A 21,136-nucleotide genomic window follows, 5' to 3' on the forward strand; every position below is an offset into this window, starting at 1 on the left:
TGACCTCCAAGTTTTGATATACATTATCACTCAGTTAAAATTATTTTGTAATTATTATTGTGATCTTTTAATATGATCCAGACTATTTTCAAGCAAGTAAATTTTTTCATATTATATTTTTGTTATTTTTTCCTTTTTTTTTTGTGGTATGAGGGCCTCTCACTATTGTGGCCTCTCCCGTTGCGGAGCACAGGCTCTGGACGCGCAGGCTCAGTGGCCATGGCTCACGGGCCCAGCTGCTCCGTGGCATGTGGGATCTTCCCGGACCGGGGCACGAACCCGTGTCCCCTGCATCGGGCATGTTCAGGCGGACTCTCAACCACTGTGCCACCAGGGAAGCCCTATTTTTTCCTTTCTTAATATTGTTTAGTGATATTGATAAGATATATATTTTATGATTTCAATCCTTTGTAATTTGTAGAGCTCTTTTCTTTTCTTTAATAGTCCAGCTGAAAGTCCATTTTATAAATGTCCTTTGTATAATTGAAAAGAAAACTGCAGTTGTTTCATGTACTGCTCTTGATAGGTCATTTCTGTTAGATTTGTTAATTTTTTTTCAAATCTTTCACATACTTTTGAATTTTTTGTTTGTCTTAGCCATTTTTTGAGAGACTAGCTTTTGTTTTCCTTGTTTTTAAATATACCCTGACAATCTTTTTTACTTGTAGTATTTGTTGACTTACATTCAACATAATTACTTTTATATTTGGGTGTAAATCTCTTAGCAGTTGCTTTTTTTCTTTTTTTTTTTTTTTGTCTGCGTTGGGTCTTCTTTGCTGCACGCGGGCTTTCTCCAGTTGCATCAAGCAGGGTCTACTCTTGGTTGTGGTGCGTGGGCTTTTCATTGCGGTGGCTTCTCTTGTTGTGGAACTTGGGCTCTAGGCGCACGGGCTTCAGTAGTTGTGGCACGCAGTCTCAGTAGTTGTGGCACACGGGCTTAGTTGCTCCGCGGCATGTGGGATCTTCCTGGACCAGGGCTCAAACCCGTGTGCCCTGCATTGGCAGGCGGATTCTTAACCACTGCGCCACCAGGGAAGTCCCAGCTGTTGCTTTCTTAAAAATGAGTAATGAGACATCAAAGGGAGTTTTTGTCAAAAAAAATAGAAAGTATATGAGAACAATCAAAGAACTCTTCTTAATGGAATTAACCAAAATGCATTGCTATATATAACATTGACTGCTCTTGTAAGAAATTGGGTTATGTTAGTGCGGGTTCCCAGATGCTCTCCAAAACATGGTGGATTTGTGGGGTCAGACTAATATAGGGACTTGACAGAGGTGGATTTCTCCTTAAAATGAATGAGAAGAATAAAGTGTTAGGAGAAGGGTGAATACCTGAGAGAGCGGGACCAGAAAAGTGAGGACCTGAATGGTTGGAGATGGGGGGGGAGTTGAGACCATCAAGGGCAGAGTACAAAAGAGTCTTGGGGGAAAAAATCACACTTGGAGTATGATGTGCATTTCTTTCTCTACATGTCACCTTTACCCTTACTGTATCAGTTTTTGCTAATATTTGTGAAAGACATCAATTAGGTAAGGGAAGTCTAGGCTCAGCCCCCAGCAGATATGGATTCTATATTGGTCCTGCTGTCTTCCCACTTTTCTACATCGATTATGTAAACTCAGAGAGACAACCAAGACAGAAACTCTTAGAAAAATAATAGGATATCATTCTTCTCAGGAGGTAGATTGCACAAGGCAGGGGTAGTATGGATAGGAGCTTTCAGACCATGTAAGTATGGTTTAGGGCTCCAGAATGAAATCTAAACACAGAAGATTCAATGGCCATGATTTATTACAAGAGTTCAGGATACTTGCAGAAAGAGAGTATTTTACCAATATTAATCAGTCACCCTCCCATATCGGGTGTAATCAGAGGGAGAAGTTGACTTGGATTTTGGACAAGTGGTTTCATTTTCTTATGTCTTTGATTCCTAATTGAGAAAAACAAAAATAAAAACTAGACTCCATACCACACAGAATTATTGTGAGTTTCTCATAGGATAATGTATATAAAATCACTTTGTGTATGATAATACAACACATACACACACACACACATCTCACCCTTTCGGCATTGACCATTTGACCTTGTATGCTAAAGGTTGGAGATACCAAAGTCTAATCTCTTAAGGGTTTTCCCCAAGGACTAGTTCTACTCAGCCTCATGTAAGATGATAACATAAGTGATCTTGAACACTTGTGATAGATTCTCTTGGTTTCCAAGCTTGGAGAGCTTGACCCAAGACTGGCTTTCTTTTCTAAAAAAATGATGAATTTACTTTCATTCTTTCCTGTACCCTTTTTCCTCACATGATATGTGGAGTTCCAGGGCCCCAGCACAGCTTGGGTTGACATTGAGTAGGAGAAACCACAGGAAAGGCAACATGAAGAAAGCCCTAGGGCGAGAGTGAAAGGATGTGGTGAAGTCAGGGATATTGGGAAATATGAATCCTGCTAGGATGGCCGGGTCCTCCAGTTCCTGTTCTGCTTCTGGCTGGAGCTTGTATCTTCTGTCTCTTGCAGCCACCGGAACAAGCTCTACCTTAAGGGTGGCTGCTGGCAGCTCTTGCAGCAAGATCTCTCCTGTAGCAATGGTGGAAGCTGGGCTGTTGTGTAAGGAACCTGTGCGGGGAACTTCTTTGGCCTCCACAACTCTGTCTTTAGCCTTCTCTATCTCTGGTGTCCACCCTCTCAGCAAACACTTCGAAGTCACTAACCACCCCTGCTGAGCACTCTCTAGTTCTGGTCTTTCTGTCCCCTCTTTTCCTGAGTGCTCTATAGGGCCCTTCTGTCCTTATTGGTTCCTATCTCAGCTGTGATCTATTCTCCCTCACTATCTCCCTTCTTCTCATTTTGTCATAACTTCACTCTGGGTCTTGCTCCCAAAGAGCTCCTTTTACTCAATCATTGGGCTTCCCTGCCACCAGATACCACTCTGACATTGGTCAGCACATACGGACAAATCAATTTCCTTGTGCTGCACCAATGGTCTTATAACCTCTGCCTTGAGTCTTCTTGGCCACTGGGTTCTGTTAATCTTTCATGTGTTCTTTGTTGACCTTCATAATTGTTTTATGAACACTACTGTGTCCATAAAATAAAACATGTTTTTTTGTTGTTGGGATGTAGTACCAACATGCCACAATGTAAATGCTTTGCTTACCAGTTTATACACAATGTCCAACTCAGCATATATAAGGTGGTTTGTGTTATGAGATAATACAAAGAAAACTTGTAAGGATATAATCAAGGTAAAGAGGTGAGCATAAACATCACAAAAATGTTTGTCTCTGAAGCACTTAACCCTTCTTATAAACTTCTTCGGTATTTATAGGATTCTCTTTCTATATCAGTCACAGAGCAGACAAATACTTGGGTTTTCAGTTGACTTTTTTTTTTTTGCGGTACGCGGGCCTCTCACTGCCGTGGCCTCTCCCACCGCGGAGCACAGGCTCCGGACACGCAGGCTCAGCGGCCATGGCTCACGGGCCCAGCTGCTCCGCGGCATGTGGGATCTTCCCGGACCTGGGCACGAACCCGTGTCCCCTGCATCGGCAGGCGGACTCTCAACCACTGTGGCACCAGGGAAGCCCCCTTCAGTTGACTTTTAATGACCTAACAATTAGACCTCCATCAGCTGAGTCTTCTTCTTTTGCACCCCATCTCCCTAGCCACGTATCAGCATTTTACTTCTGTGATCTCTTAGAGAAAACTTAATATAATAAATATTTTTTGAGTAGTTATTATGTAGTAGGTAATTTAAAAGGCACTAAAAATATAAAAACAGATATTGGGTCTTTATGTGATTTACAGTCAAGTGAGGGCAGAGGACATTAATCAAATATTCACTCAAAAGACTTGTATAGGTAAGACCTAAAATGTGGTAAGTACTGGGGAGGGGAATATAATGTCAGAATATTTGACCTTGTCATGGAGCTCAAGGAAAAGCTCTTAAAAACTGAGCAGAGATATAGAGAATATTTGGGAGGTAACCTGATGGAGAAGAGAAGAAGGAGAATTTCAGGTCTAGAGAACAACTTCTGTGAAGGCAATGTGGTGAAATACAGCATGAGTTCCAGAAATTAGTTTAATGGAGTTGTGGTCCTGAGAGTTTGGGTGTTTGGTGTAGGAAGAGACAGAATAAGTAAGGAAAGGTTAAACCTGATAGGGATTTCTAGGCTATGTTATGGAATTTGGTATTATTATAAGGAAGATATTGAGGTATTTTTTAAAGGGAAGATTGCATTGTCAGTATATATTTTTAAAAACATCACAGAATTCAAGGCAGGGAATGATTGAAATGGAAGAAAAGTAAAACAGGAAGATGTTGTTATTGCAGTTATTTAATATTTTAGTACCTTTGTATTAAGATCGTGAAAGGGGTGATGGAGAGAGGAGGACAAGTTTGAGAGAGATTTAATAAAAAAAATAAGTAAAACTTGGTGATATGAGATGGAAAGGGGATAGCAGCCTAGAGCTGTGTGTGAAAGAGAGGGTTATAACAAGACCACAGCTGGTTTATAGATGGCATAATTGTCTTGTATGGCATGTCCTTTATTGAGATATGGAGTGCTGGAAGATGGTTCCTTTTATGATGAAATTTAATGAATTATTTTTATATGTTGAGTTCGGAGTACCTTTGAGATTGTAGATTTGCTACGTTAAACAGGCAGGACGGTATACAGGTCTAGTGATCAGGGAATGATCTGGACTAGAGATATAACATTGATAGGCATTGCATTGTATGTGGTAGTTGAAATCATGAGAATGTAGGTGATTAGCTAAGGATATCATAGAGGGAAGATGCAGAAAAGATAAAGACTGAAGTTCCCAAAATACTGGCAAAACAAGACGGATTATTGAATAACTACATTGATCATTCACATGTAAAAATCTATTCATCATAACTACTCATTTTCTAAAACATTTTCTCTATTACCCTTTCCACACTTCTGAGAAATATTACTATACCCACATGAATCATAAATGGACACACACACACACACACACACACACACAGCCCTCTAGGACACATGCAACCCTCTGAACTTTCTTATGATCTGAGCTCAAGCTTCATGTGGTGTCTCTCGGTCAGACAAATGGAGACCAATTTTCTGCCGAGTGGATTACAGTTGACAAATCCACTGATGATGTTTCTCACAACTTTCTTCAGTTATCTCGGTATAAGACATCAGGACACATTTCATACTCCTGGTCCGTGGCTTTTTTTTTTTCTTTGAAAACCTATAGAAAGAAAGCAAATGGTTACCTTTACGTCAGCCATGAATATATGCATATGTCAAGAGACTTAAAAGGAAATATTTTTTAATTTTTTGGTGAAAACATAATCATTCAAACAATTTAAATACACAACAGTATGATGGGTAGAGCAATTCTTCCCACTTTTAGCTTTATTTCTCAAAACCTCTCTCCAGAGAAGTTCATAGTTCATTAGAGATAGCTAAAATATTACCTCTGACTTTTTTATCATTTGAAAATTGATCACTGTAAGAAATAAGCAGGAAGTTATGTTTCGTAAACTAAACCTGTGCACTCATAAGAGAGTTTATACTTGCTAATTTACCTTTTAGATAAAAAGACAAAATCAGGCAGTGGGGCAAATCCTGTTTCTCACATAAATCTTCTGAGTGGCTGGAGGGAGATTTCTTTTCTTTCTCAACTTTCTGTGTGAACCATTTTATAGAAATATTTATCAGAGTGTAGGAAATTTATACCCGTTCTATCAGTTCAGGGCCAACAATGTCAAACGTCTCTATCTTGTCACATACAATATGGGATTAAAACCACAAAAAATGCAACAAAACTTACAGCTGGGGGTCAAAAGTGCTATTGTCCACCCAGGTCCATAATTCCTCTCCAGGAGGGATCCTCAAACCAACCCAATAAGAGGCTGAAGCCTGTAGGTTCCGCCATAGGAAACTCTAAAGAGAATAGGAAATGGTACATGAAACAAAGTGATTCTGACAGATGCAAGAAAAATAGCACAAGTGCACCTTCTATGTGCTTGGCACTGCACTAGAAGCTGGGAATGAACAGGTTAGACATGCTCCATGCTTTCAAATAGATCACAGTGGAGGGAAATTTTACTGCAACTCAATGGGATGACTGCTAAACAACAATTACGTACAATGTTAGTAGATATCAAAGCTGTGGAGTCCAGCTCCCTGATTTGAGTCCTAGCACTACTATTTACTACTACACATCTTTGCACAGTTATTCAATCTTTTTACTTCTGTATTTTTCCAATCACTAAAATTCAGATTATAATAGTACTATCTCAAAGAGCTATTATTGATTTGTTAATAAATAATAATATTATTAAACACTTCCTGGCACATAATAAATGCTCCTTGCATAAATGTTAATGATTACTACTAAATACAAGTATGAAATAATATCTAGAAGCAAGAGAATACACAGAGAAAGTTACAGAAAGAAAGCAATCTCTGAGCTGATGGGACACATACTGTTCATAGGTTTTTTTGTTTGTTTTTGGTTTTTTTAAAGATTTTTTTGGTGTGGACCATTTTAAAGTCTTTATTGAATTTGTTACAATATTGCTTCTGTTTCGTGCTTTGGTTTTTTGGCCAGGAGGCATGTAGGATCTTAGCTCCCGACCAGGGATCGAACCCACACCCCCTGCACTGGAAGGCAAAGTCTTAACCACTGGACTGCCAGGGAAGGCCCTGTTCATAGGTTTTTTTTTGTTTTTTGTTTTTTGCGGTACACGGGCCTCTCACGGTTGTGGCCTCTCCCGTTGCGGAGCACAGGCTCCGGACGCGCAGGCTCAGCGGCCATGGCTCACGGGCCCAGCCACTCCGCAGCATGTGGGATCTTCCCGGACCGGGGCACGAACCTGTGTCCCCTGCATCGGCAGGCGGACTCTCAACCACTGTGCCACCAGGGAAGCCCCATAGGTTTTTAATATCTCTTTTTGTACTGTGACATAACCCCTGAGCCAAAGTATATGGCCAGCCATAATAAAGGTGACATTTCCCAGCCTCCCTTTTGGCAAAGTGTGACAATGTGACTGACCTAATTTCTGACTAATGGGATAGAATCAAAAAATACTGAAATTCTAATTCAGCATTTAAAGAGTAAGTTCATATCCTTCTATTCATCATTTTCTTCTCCCCTGATGGCTAGACTGTGAACTGTGATTGGTTCTAGTGGTGAACCAATCAGAAACAAGTAGACACAGCACCCTACTGATGGGAGCAGAAATCTCATAGCAGTTTAGACTACAGTGTGAGTGACATAACTTATTACATATATTCGAAGATAGATCTTTCCCCTATTTTAACACTTTGACTTTGGAAACATTGAACAATCTAATGGCTTATGGTAGTTTCATTGGCAGCTTCGTTTTTGCTTTTTAATTGCACTATTTCTTTTAAGGGTACTAATGATACATCTTATCATTGAAAGTGTCTTAGATTCAATGAAGAAAGCAAACATCCATTTGTTTCAGCTACAGCAATTCTGGAACTCTGTCACATGCAGCTTAACTCCTATGCTAAATGACAAAGCTGCTTGTTGGAAAATAGTCATTAGGCATATAAAAGAGAGAATGGTGTTTCTCCACTGAATTATCTTTGCACTACGGTCAAAAGAAATCAGTTGACTATATTTGTGTGAGTCTATTTCTGGCCTCTCTATTCAGTTTTGTTGATCTATAACTCTCTTCTTTGCCAATACTATACCATATTTATTAATTTAGGTTTATAGTAAGACTTGAAATTGAGTAGTGTAAGTCTTCCATTCGCTTGCTTTCTTTGGGTTAGTTTGCTCTTTTCATAGGTTTTTTTTTAAAGTAGAAGCTTAGAGTAATGATTCTACATTATCTTCTTTTCAAATATAAGCATTTGATGCTATAAATTTCCCTCTAAACTGCTTAAATTGAAACCCATGAATTTTGACATTATAGTGTTATTTTCATCCAACTCAAAATATGCTTTAAAAAAATTTGCCCTGATGCTTCCTCTTTGACCCATACATTATCTAGAAGTGGGAGGTTTAACTTTCAAACGTGTGGGATATTTCCAAACATCTTTCTGTTTCTAATTTGCACTTTAATTTTGTTATGGTCTGAGACATACCCTGTGTGATATCTGTATTTGTAAATTTTTAGGTCCCAAAATATGATCTGTCTTCATGAAAGTTCCTTGGAAAAAAATGTGTATTCTGCTGTTGTTGGATAGTATTCTGTAAAATCCGTTAGGTGTAATTGGTTGATAGTGTTGTTCAGATTCATTTATTTATTTATTTATTATCTACTTGTTTTGTCAGTTACTCAGAGAAGAGTGTTGACATCGCCAACTATAATTGGGGATTTATCCATTTCCCCTTTCAGTTCTATCAGTGTTTGCCTTGTTGCATTCACGTGTATAATTGATCACCATAATGGGCTTTAAGGGCTAGAGCCCATGCTCCGCAGCAAGAGAAGCCACCGCAATGAGAGGCCCGTGCGTCGCAAGGAAGAGCAGCCCCTGCTCGCCGCAACTAGAGAAAGCCCGCGCTCAACAACGAAGACCCGACGCAGCCAGAAAATAAAAAATAAATTTATAAAAATAAAATCAATACTGGCCTTATTTAGAAGGTTTAGTGTCCAACCTTCTTGTAGCAAAATTTCAATCTAAATTAAGCCAGAGCTAGAAAAATACTTGTTTTCTTCAACAAAGAGCAAAACCTAATGAGAAGGATTATGCTGTATTTCCTTTCCCTCAACATCATCTTTAATTTCAGCTGCCATGCAATCTGATTACAACCTTTGTGAGCAATGGGTTAAACTTGGGAGATGAGATAGATATTTTATGTCATACATTTAAAATGAAATCTGGTAAGCAGTGGAGTCCCTTGTAGAGAAGAACTTAGGTATATAATACCAAATGAATTCCTCTTATACCTAGCCAAAAAAAAGCCTGAGATAATAATATAGTTCAATGATTCATTCAACCAATAATTGTGTAGTTAATAGCGATGAGGTTTAAAAAATTTATTTCACAGAAATTTTCAAATTTGTAACACAAAGATATTGCAGTTGTGAAGGATGCTATAATCTCCAAATTTTATATCTCACCATATCAATGAAGTCTTGGATCACCATGAGATGTGAATTTTTCATGACACAGTCATTTTTACTTTCATTCCAAGATTTCTCACTTTTAGCAACCCAGTAACATTTCCCCCCATGTAGCTTCCAGTCTTCAGAGGGGCATGATTTACTAGCAGTAGAAGAGTTGAAATAACCTGGAAGGAAAAAGGATAAGTAATTAAAAGGAACTTGCGACTGTATCCCTAATACTGTGTGTATACTAATTAAAGATTCTCAAAATGTGTTAAATTATGGCCTAAGCTTTCTTTGACAAAAGTAAGTGCTTTCCTCCAGGTGGATTTTGAAAAAAAATAAAGATTAACAGAATTGCAATATGTGTATATTGTTTCTTTCTCTCTTTCTTGTTTCTTTTTTCTTTCTCCATTTAGTTTAATTCTCTTAAAAATATATTACGCTTTCTATCAGCTAGGCAATGCACAGACACTAGGATAAAGCAATGGACATCCAAGCCTCAGGGAGATAAAAATTTGGAGGAAAAGTAGAAATTAGAGAATTTAATTAGTGGTCTGCCAATGAACCAGACCTTTTGAGAATTATATATCACACTGGAAGAATTTTTCTTGGGAAAAAATTGTGTAATAGATGTCCCCACAAACTCATGATCTACCCATGTACAAGTGGATCTTGGCATCCAAAAATGTGCTGGTAACAAATAGATCTAATTTATAATATTTGTCAGTAGATTTAGATGATGACACATAGGTATCCTACACATACCAATAATTTATTGTCCCCTGAAATAAATATTCTTTAAAAACACACATATACATACACACAATGACTTGAAGCCATTGAAGAGTAAAAAAAGCAGGCAGATTTTGGAGAGTAGCTGACACTTGAAATAAGGTATGACAATTTAGAAATTTCCTGTTTTTACAACTTTTAGCCTAAGACAGACCAATGTTGGTGCCATGTAGAATGAGTAAAATTTTGGTAGACAATTTGAAGTCTCTCTAGTCTGAATAACCAAAGAACAGAATTGGGGGCAACTACAGATGTTGAAAATAAAGAGTAAATTCCATAAAAGAAATAAACAAAAGGTGTGCATCAACTGCTGTGTATAAAAATTTTCTAAGTCCCTGGCTGATGAATGTGGAAGCTAGATTACAGATAAAAATTAAAAAAAAAAAAAGAAAAAAAAAACTGACTTGAGATTTAAACTGCTGCCCCCAAAATAGAAATTTAAATGAATCAAACCATACCAAGAAAAATCAACACTTTTTGGAGAAATGTATCAGGATCAGTCAAATTTTAAAAAATCAAATACTTTAAAAAACAAGCCAACATTTTTTAGCAGGAAATACAAACAAGAGATTTGGTCACTGAGGACTTTAGATATTTAAATAATTATATGTATCATAAATAATAATGTTTACATTATTTTAAGAAATAAAAGAATAAATTACAAAATGATCAGATAACAGGAGACTATCACAAGCTAACTGGAGGGTTTGAAACTAAGTCCTTAGGTTTGAAAACTATAATCATTCAAATTAGACTCAGTGAATGAGCCTACAGCTTAGAAACAGGAACAGAGAGAATTTGTGAACCACAAGGATATCTGAAAACATTGCCAAGAATTCAGCACAAATTGACAATCATGAGGACAAAAATGAGAGGTTAAGTGAAATGGAAGATAGAAAGCAAAGGCCTATCGAACATCTAATTTAAGTCCTAGAAATAAAATACAGAGAAGGTAGACAAAGAATTAGGAATGATGGCTGACTAGTTCTATTAAGTTATACTTCACATATTTTAAGTTTATTCTATTATTTTATTTATTTTTTATTTTTTGAATTTTATTTTATTTATTTTTTTATATAGCAGGTTCTTATTAGTTAAGCATTTTATACATATTAGTGTATATATGTCAATCCCAATCTCCCAATTTATCCCACCACCACCCCCCTGGCCACTTTCCCCCCTTGATGTCCATACGTTTGTTCTCTACATCTCTGTGTCTGTTTCTGCCCTGCAAACTGGTTCATCTGTACCATTTTTCTAGGTTCCACATATGTGCATTGATATAAGATATTTGTTTTTCTCTTTCTGACTTACTTCACTCTGTATGACAGTCTCTAGATCCATCCAAGTCTCTACAAATGACCCAATTTTGTTCCTTTTTATGGCTGAGTGCTATTCCATTATATATATGTACCATGTCTTCTTTATCCATTCCTCTGTTGATGGGCATTTAGGTTGCTTCCATGACCTGGCTATTGTAAATAGTGCTGCAATGAACATTGGGCTGCATGTGTTTTTTTGAATTATGGTTTTCTCTGGGTATATGCCCAATAGTAGGATTACTGGGTCATATGGTAATTCTATTTTTTGTTTTTTAAGGAACCTCCATACTGTTCTTCATAGTGGCTGTAACAATTTACATTGCCACCAACAGTGCAGGAGGGTTCCCTTTTCTCAACACCCTCTCCAGCATTTGTTGTTTGTAGATTTTCTGATGATGCCCATTCTAATTGGTGTGAGATGATATCTCATTGTAGTTTTGATTTGCATTTCTCTAATAATTAGTGATGTTGAGCAGCTTTTCATGTGCCTCTTGGCCATCTGTATGTCTTCTTTGGAGAAACGTCTATTTAGGTCTTCTGCCCATTTTTTGATTGGGTTGTTTGTTTTTTAATATTGAGCAGCATGAGCTGTTTATATATTTTGGAGATTGATCCTTTGTCCTTTGATTCATTTGCAAATATTTTCTCCCAGTCTGAGGGTTGTCTTTTTATCTTGTTTGTAGTTTGCTTTGCAAAAGCTTTGAAGTTTCATTAGATCCCATTTGTTTATTTTTGTTTTTATTTCCATTACTCTAGGAGGTGGAACAAAAAAGATCTTGCTGTGATTTATATCAAAGAGTGTTCTTCATATGTTTTCCTCTAAGAGTTTTATAGTGTCCGGTCTTACATTTAGGTCTTTAATCCATTTTGAGTTTATTTTTGTGTATGGGGTTAGGGAGTGTTCTAATTTCATTCTTTTACCTGTAGCTGTCCAGTTTTCCCAGCACCACTTATTGAAGAGACTGTCTTTTCTCCATTGTATATCCTTGCCTCCTTTGTCATAGATTAGTTGACCATAGGTCAATACAAGCCTACCTCAAGAAAGAAGAAAAATCTCAAATAAACAATCTAAACTTACACCTAAAGGAACTAGAGAAAGAAGAACAAACAAAACCAAAGTTAGTAGAATGAAAGAAATCATAAAGATCAGAGCAGAAATAAATGAAATAGAAACAAAGAAAACAATAGTGAAGATCAGTAAAACTAAAAGCTGGTTCTTTGAGAAGATAAACAAAATTGATAAACCATTAGCCAGACTCATCAAGAAAAAGAGGGAGAGGACTCAAATCAACAAAATATTATTTTATTAAGATGAAACAAATTTAGAGTTGGTATCCTTTCCTGCTGGATTGAAACTAGGATTCTAGGGCCTGTTATAGATAGGATTATCTGTAACAATAGAAGGATTAGAAAACAAGTTAGACAGAATTTATAGCTAGAGGCTTTATTAAATACCACTGTTACCACCTGTATCAAGGGTATAGGAGTACAGTAATACGCTTTTGTTCTGGGGATAATGTCCCACAGAATTTGTCCTCATAGTCTCACTAGTTAAAAAAAATTAAAGTTTTTAGAATGTGGTCAAGGGGGCTTGGGAACATCAAAATCTATTTTAAAGTTTTAATGAATTCCTAGAATTTGAATGTATCCTATAACATGGACTGGTGAGTCTTTCTAATAGAATTATATATGCATGTTCAAAAAAAGAAAGGTATATCGTTTTTCAATATAGAATTAAATTAACGGATTAAAAATAATAAAGAAAACAGCTGGAAAGAAAAAGAAAACAGAAAGGACAAATGACTGAGTGTCTTCTCGACTTTAAAAAGTAGGTAAATACATTCAGATGAGAAAGCAAGATAAAGGTTACCATTTACAGTTTTTTACATGTAATGACATTAAAAATGGACAAAAAGCTACCTGATATGATCATGAATTTTAAGAATGAAAATATTTTGATTACATTCTGTGCCTGCACATGTCCCAAAAGAAGAAAACGCAATTATTCCAATATAATACCTCTAAATTCATTTACAGCTCATTATATAAGCTTATTTTTCTCATTTGTCTTGGATCTTTAACTATTTTTGTCAAGGACTGTAATAGGTCCCTGAAAAACAGTGATCTAAACCATCCCTCTGTAGGGGTAGAGGAATCTCCTCTTTATTCAGATATACCCAAGTAAAATCCACACTACTGTCCATACTTGTTTACTCAGGAATTAGGCAATATAAAATAACATTACCTATTGAGGTGCTTGTTTCAGATTTATTTTGCCCAGTACAGTATTTCTCTTTTGATTCATTATTTACTTTAGTATGTCTTGCAGATTTGAACCGGATAACTAATAAAAGAAGAAACATATTTTCTGTATTAAATACAAAGCAGAAATTCATTGGGTTCTAGAGACTCTGAAGTTCATTAATGTGGAAACTCCACAGTAATTTAAATGATTAAAAATTTAGAGGGGGGCTTCCCTGGTGGCGCAGTGGTTGAGAGTCCGCCTGCCGATGCAGGGGACACGGGTTCCTGCCCCGGTCCGGGAAGATCCCACATGCTGCAGAGCGGCTGGGCCTGTGAGCCATGGCTGCTGAGCCTGCGAGTCCGGAGCCTGTGCTCCGCAATGGGAGAGGCCACAACAGTGAGAGGCCTGCATACCACAAAAAAAAAAAAAAAAAAAATTTAGAGGGAAAAACATTACTTTTTCCAAGATTTGGACGTTCCTTTGCAAGCATTCTTGTTAACCTTATTAATGCTAACTTTAGGGGAATTGGAAAAATATGACCTGGGACCAGAAGGATACTCACTTTTATTTTTCGGACTTTTCATATTTATTTTAATAAACACAAAATAACCAGCTCTGGATATAAGCCTCATTTGGATAGCTTGTATTTTGGGAGTTCTTATTCACTGTATCAGGTATCACTTGATTCATGGAAAGGGTTTTATGTGTTTTGACTTCAGTTCATGATTCTGTTCCTTTTGAGATTGTGCATGTAAATTGTACACATAGAAGGGTAGGGTGAGCCCAGAGTATTTTTCGACCATGAAGAAGACAGCTGTCTTTCTGATGGCCACTTAACTGAAATTAGTTTTGGTAATTTATAATGTCACAATAGTGTGTATTAGGCAATTAAATCTTTAAAATCTATTGTAGTAACAAACAAATCTGTTTTACTAACAAAAAACTGTTTTGATAACAAATCTATTATCTTATAACAAAAGGAAACATAGCAGAGATGGTTTCTTGTTTTTTGTTTTGGTCCTGCTGCCTGACATGGTGGGATCTTAGTTCCCTGACCAGGGATTGAACCCATGCCCTCTGCAGTGGAAGCGTGGAGTCTTAACCACTGGACCACCAGGGAAGTCCTAACAGAGATGTTTAATGCTAAGTATTTTTGCTTCCTCCCCTCAATGTTAAAGCCCCAATTCAGCCATTGACTAGTTACATTAAACTAGTCAAACCACTTATCACTCTGGGTTTTGGACTGTTCACCTCAACTGGAGGTTTGACCTTGCTGATTTCTAGAGCCCCATTCAGTTCTGAATTCTATGACTCTGCCTACTGACCTCGAATTACTAGTGACATTCATAATTACTAATATCATTCACAAGGGCAACATAGGCAGACACGGCATTTGTCTGTTCTAGAGTTTGGTTTAATCTGGAAATCTGAATTCCTTAGAATATATATATCATCTGGGAGTTTTTCTCCAAGCATTTATTCAATAAAATATTTAAATAATTGTCACATGAAATTGGACTATGTTTAGCTATATCCACAGTATATGAGTATAATTTTAAAATACTTGATTGAATTGATTGATTTTAGACAAATTTCCCATCCATGAATACAAGATTGATGATGATGTCCAGGAGTAACTAATATGGGTAAGCTTAAACAGAAATATGCTTCATTATTTAATTTGCTTTCACTGACCGCAGCTTCAAAGAAGATGGTGTATAACTCACAATCAACTGCATTGGGAAATACATTGTGCATAAAATGCACTTTATGATTTTGGTCATAAAATATAAATCTAATCTCTTTATCAATGAAATGAATCCATAATATGTATTATATCACAATCTGAAGTTCTATGGAAAATCTCTAATTTTAATTGTGTATCAAATTTCATGCTTTTTGTGACGTTATAATGTATAGGAACCACTTGAACAGCAAACACAATTACCATAGGTGGTGCTAAAATACTTTGGGATAAATAAATGGTATTGATAATTACTTACCAAAAATGCTCAGCACAATTACTATTACAAGAAGGATGATAATCATTGCACATTCAACTTTCAGGAAAATTCCATGGTGGTGAGAATCTATAAAATTGGATAGATTTCACTAATAAGCCCAGTAAATAATTCCTTAGGTAGTAAGAGGTAGGGAAGGGCTGAATAAACTTTGTCAGTTATGCTCTTGAGTTACTTTCCTTTGAAATATGTAGATCCAGCTTCCTTTTACACACACACACACACACACACACACACAGCATATTTGGTCCCCTGGTTTGTGAAAAGGGGGACCTAGAAAACTGTGAATAGATGTAAATTTTTCCTTGTTGATTTACCATACATATTCCTCAGTATTAATCTTAACTATAATTTACTCTCTGTATCCCTAAGTTTTTATATAAGACTGTGAAATTCTCCAGTCTCTAATAAGCTTACTGACAACACTCACTTATTTGGATTGATCCGTTCTTTCATGCCTCCTCCTTTATACAATACACCTATTTCCTGTGACATGTAATTGTAATTGCATAAAATCATACATTTTAAAATAAAAGTAATTTTAGGGATAATCTTGTCCAACATTCGCATGTTAAAAATGGGGATTTCAAGTCCACAGTCACACAGTTACTTGATAGCAGAAGTGAGACTGTACCTTGGGTGTCTTGACTACCAAAATTAGTACGGGGTTCACTATCTACTCTATCTCTTGTACTTGAAAGATAAATAAATCATAAAAAGAAACTGGCATTTTTAGCTTTGGGTTGATAGTTAAAACCAATAGGCTCTTATCCCAAATAGTTACAGTATATCAATTCCACTAGATATGTGATATATACACACACACATACAATATACTGAGAGTGCACTACTATAACTGATGTTGAAGTATAACCAATTACAAAACCAAGTGTCGAGACATTAACCTGAGTGTTTATTTAGTGGAATCCTATTATAGAGTGTTTTGTCCACATTATTATTGTTATTAAGTAAAACATCTTTAGTGAGAATTTATTAATTCTCAAAGCACTAAAAGAAATCCATGTATTTTCTTTTATTAGGCAAAACAATGCAAAGTATACCAGTCAAGGCCATCACCAGAAGAATGTGATAATATCCCAACACACATTTCTAGTGTGAAGAACTGGGGTTACAGACTTAAAAAGCTGGAGAATAAAGCATCAGAGTTCATGAAAGGACTAATATAAGGGGTACTAGGTCATTCTTTTAGGCCCCTGAAGTAAAGGTTATAAAGGCATGAATTTCTGCATCTTAGCCTGGGATATTCTCAGTGGAATCATACTTTGTTACTGAGATTTCACTCAGTGTCATGGTGATAGCCCTCTTTGCTTTATATCTTGGAGAACTGATGAACCTACAATATTTAAAGTGTTTAGTATAAATGAAATCCATTTATTTAGTCATCCATTTATTCATCCGCCTACCCAGCATCTATCGATTGCCTGCTATGTACTTAGTACTGTGTGAGGTGCTGGGTATACAAAGATTAAGAGATTAGGGAGAGGGTTTCAACACATATGAGGCTCTGAAATGGAAAAGAATATGGTAATTTTAAAGAGCAAGAGAAAGCCAACAACCAGAGCAAAATAAGTGAAATTTACCGAGTTAGAAGAGAAAGACCAGGGATAATTGTGTAGGACTCTGTAGGACATTACAATCCAATGTATCAAATAGTTCTTTCCCTCTTCAATGATACGACACATGAGAACAGAAGTTGCGTTTATCCACAACAGAGACATGCAGTGAAAGAGTAATATGATATTTGACTTCTGGTCATAAGCATGACTGCAGGTAGATAATTTAATTTTTATATATTCATATTTCTTCATTTTTAAGATTAGAATATTGGACTGGACAGCATTAAAGATGTTGTCCCAAAATCTTTAAACCAGGAAAAGAGTAATGTTCTTTCCAAACAGAAGAAATTAAATCCTGGCATGTAGAATCAAAAATACTGGTTTTGTTGCTTGAACTGAGTTACAATAACCTCTAGAAAAATGGACCAATTATATGAGATTTGGGGGGAATGGGGGGAATAAGAGTAAGGTTCTAGTCTATGTTATTTTTCAAACGAAGTTCTGTTAACTCGTATAAAATGAAAGCTCCCAGTCTATTGAGAAAATAAAGCAGAAAAGCCTCTATTCCGCAAGTTAAGAGAGATAATATTTAAACACAGAAAATAACAGACTCTTGCAACTGGAGAAAGCAACTCACCAGATCCACCTGAAAACTGCAAACGCATAAATATAGAAGAAAAAATACATTCTTGGGAAATAATAGAAAAGCAAAACATCAGGTCCACTCCACAAGGACAAAGCACCATGAGGAGACTTTAAGTTATTCAAACATTTTTATAAACTTTACAATATAAAAATTCTTACCCTAGAGAAGAGAATATAAATGCAACATGGACATTTCCCTAAGGCTTCATGTATAAATACACTGGATTTGAAAATCTATTATTTCTGAGGTGGTTTGTGTTTAAGGTTACAATCTTATCTTTAGCTGTGTGCCTATCTATTCATGTTCCAAACATATTCTATTACTCAGATAGTCGTTAATTCTAAACTTCTATGAAAACCAAAAGCAAAGTTCTACATATTAAGACTAAAGTTACAATTAACTTTATAACACTTGGTGTCATTAAAAACATTCACTCTTATTCTTGCATTCAGTAACTTTTGCTTTGAATCCAGTCTCCTAATTCCGGTTAAGACAAATACAGACACAGGACAGAAATAAGGGAGAGTAAAAACAAAACTTTAATTTTAATAAGAGGTCTAAATCCAACTTACCAGATCTCTGACGTGAAGATGAATGTTCTGAAGATGAATGTTTGATATCAGCATAGATTATATCTCCAGCCATTGCATATATTAAAAAGAGAGAAAAGTCACAAGTAGTAGTCTGCTGAAGGAGTTCCGTATTTTTGCAAACTTCCTGTAAGTGAGATAAATTGAGATGGATGATTTCCTTCCCCTCTCCAGCGTTTGGTGGGTTTCCCCAGTGAATAAAAGATAAGAGCAATGTGTTCAGCCTTATGAATCAAGGCAATAGATTTTTGAACACGTGCATGATATGGAAGAAAACTACTATCCATGCAGTATTTTCTTGCTCTTCAGTTAGTTTTCTGCCTACATTTGGAATAATTTTAACTTTTAGTAATACTACAGAAGATATTGCCTCACTTTCCTCTAGAAACCACTTGCTCTTTTAGCTGAGAAATATTCTCTGGCAGAAGCTCTTTGACCTCCAGCATTTTCTCCAAAGTGGAATAGCAATGTAGAAGGGAGGACAAGAAAAAAGAGGGTTTTTAATATGAATGTAATAGAAAGAACTGATAGACTCCTCATCTTGAAATGCACTGTAATTAATTAGGTAATACTTAAAAAATACCCTTAAAGCTATTTCTTCTCATCTATGCTTTATAATATTAACATCAAAGTAAGTTGAGGCATAGATTATGCAGTGGATTTCCAAACTGCAAAATAATCTATATGAGACAGAAATAACCCTATGTCAAAATAATTCAAGGTTCTGTCATAAAAGAAAATGAATCTCATTTTTAAATGAGGTTCACAGAAATTTAGCACTGAATGCAATGTATTAAGCATAGATTTTAATCTCCCATTTCTTCTAAAACTCCACTAAATTTATATTAAAGGAATAAAAATGTATAAGTTCAAAACAATTTAAAAAGTGAATGGGTTCTAACAGATGAAAAAATTCAGTGAATTCCTGGAAAATGGAGAGTAGATGGAGATGTGATATTTGATGGAACAAAGCAAAAGAAAGTGAAGCCTAGAATATTTAAAGGTAAATAACTGAGGAGATAGCCCAGCTACCCATGAAACCCTCATAACACTCAGAGCTCAGAAATGGCAGGTATGAAAAATGACAGGAGACCTTAGCTGATAGGGTTGATTGCCTCAAGATCCACCCAAATGCACTGCATACAATTATTTAAACTGTAGTCATCTCTCCCAGACCCCAGTCCAAGTAATTTAACCTACATTCGTCAAATAGCTAGAGAACATATCTTGGCTTCTTGACATGTAGGGGTCTCTCAGTATAAAGACTAACCCCACAAGACTTCTGACCTTGAAGGTCAGCCTTGAACACCAACCTCTGTCTCCTAACACCACTTTGACACTCCCTCTTTTCTGGGCTGTTATAACACTTTATATGTTGTTCTGCATTTTTTTTTTTTTTTTTTTTGTGGTGCGCGGGCCTCTCACCATTGTGGCTTCTCCCGTTGTGGCCTCTCCCGTTGTGGAGCACAGGCTCCGGACACGCAGGCTCAGCGGCCATGGCTCATGGGCCCAGCCACTCCACGGCATGTGGGATCCTCCCGGACCGGGGCACGAACCCGTGTCCCCTGCATCGGCAGGCGGACTCTCAACCACTGCGCCACCAGGGAAGCCCTGTTCTGCATTTTATATATGAAAAACTGACTTTGAGAAGTTACATGCAGATGGTTTGCATAACCATTTTCAGAGTGAGGATTTGAACTCATCACAAACTGAATCCAAAGCCTAGGCCATAATACAATAATGCTTTCTAGATTTTGAGGGTAAGAATCATGTTTTATTATTCTTGCTATTTCCATCATTCAATCTATGCCTGAAACATAATAGACACTTAGTAATTATGTGTTGGATTATCAAATCAGTTATTACTGGACTATAACATTCCATAATGAGAGCAATTACCTTTCACTAAAAAGTAGACTTCTAATCCTATGAAAAGTAATATTGATGATCTAGCCATGTACAACTAAAACAAATACTAGTATGTGGAGGACCTATTATAAGTTATATAATAAATCCTTGGAATATACAAATTTAATATTAATGATCCCTGTCTCCTCTCTCTGCTCCCAAGTAACAAAGGGTATGCATTCTGTAGTAATCTATAAATTCGATGAGATATGGCTTTTAATTGAGTGTCATAATCCCTATAGGTAGGGTTCGCTTAGCCAGAAAGACCGTTTATATAAAGTCAACTTGTGGATGAATTACATAACGGAATGTTAAAAGTAGCAGTGCCTTGGAAAGCATGTTATTAAGTAATCCAAATAAAACACATCTGGAAACAAAATAAATCTGTTTAGTTAAATAGTCTAAACTCATCAAATGCTCATCAGCAAAGATGTGAAAGGGTAACAGATATTTAGTTAAGCTGCTGTATTTTAGGTATTATGTGTCCATAGTGATATTCTCAAATTTGGTGACACAACTTTCATGGGTATAACTTTTTTCAATGTCAAGTTTAAGCATTAGTGTGGTGTTATCATTATTGATAGATACTACTTCTAAATAATGGAGTAATATGTACTTGAAATAATCTTTATCACTGCCCTAACATTAATAATAATTTTGTCAATCACTTTTCTGTGCATGGATTCCAAATCGAATTCTCAATCCCAGCCTATTTCCTGGAGTACAAGTCCTCATTTCCAACTGCTTTTCGGTATGTCAAACTCGAAACAATCAAAAGTAACCCAGACTTTACTGCTCTTTCCACTGTGTCACCTCTTTCTTTTGTTGGCTCCCTTCCTTTGGAGAAACTCGGGCTTAATATCTTTCCTTTGATTCCCGCTTCTCTCACTTTTTGAAGTTATGTGTGGGTGAGTGAGGTAGGGTGGCATGTAATAAGTCATTCA

The 21,136-nt window shown here is 36.5% G+C and overlaps 1 protein-coding gene across 1 annotated transcript; it reads right to left on the minus strand.

The window, feature by feature from the left end:
* Window positions 1-1,931: 1,931 nt before the first annotated feature.
* Window positions 1,932-18,354, minus strand: LOC137202752 (killer cell lectin-like receptor subfamily F member 1). The gene is made up of 6 exons (XM_067698619.1): window positions 18,267-18,354; window positions 15,454-15,540; window positions 13,451-13,549; window positions 9,104-9,273; window positions 5,833-5,945; window positions 1,932-5,247 (listed from the first exon to the last, which is right to left on the minus strand). Exons 1-6 carry the CDS (start codon window positions 18,337-18,339, stop codon window positions 5,130-5,132), a joined length of 660 nt encoding a protein of 219 aa, XP_067554720.1. The 5' UTR covers window positions 18,340-18,354; the 3' UTR covers window positions 1,932-5,129.
* Window positions 18,355-21,136: the final 2,782 nt, after the last annotated feature.

Source organism: Pseudorca crassidens, chromosome 11 (genome assembly GCF_039906515.1).
Source record: "Pseudorca crassidens isolate mPseCra1 chromosome 11, mPseCra1.hap1, whole genome shotgun sequence".
NCBI lineage: Eukaryota > Metazoa > Chordata > Mammalia > Artiodactyla > Delphinidae > Pseudorca > Pseudorca crassidens.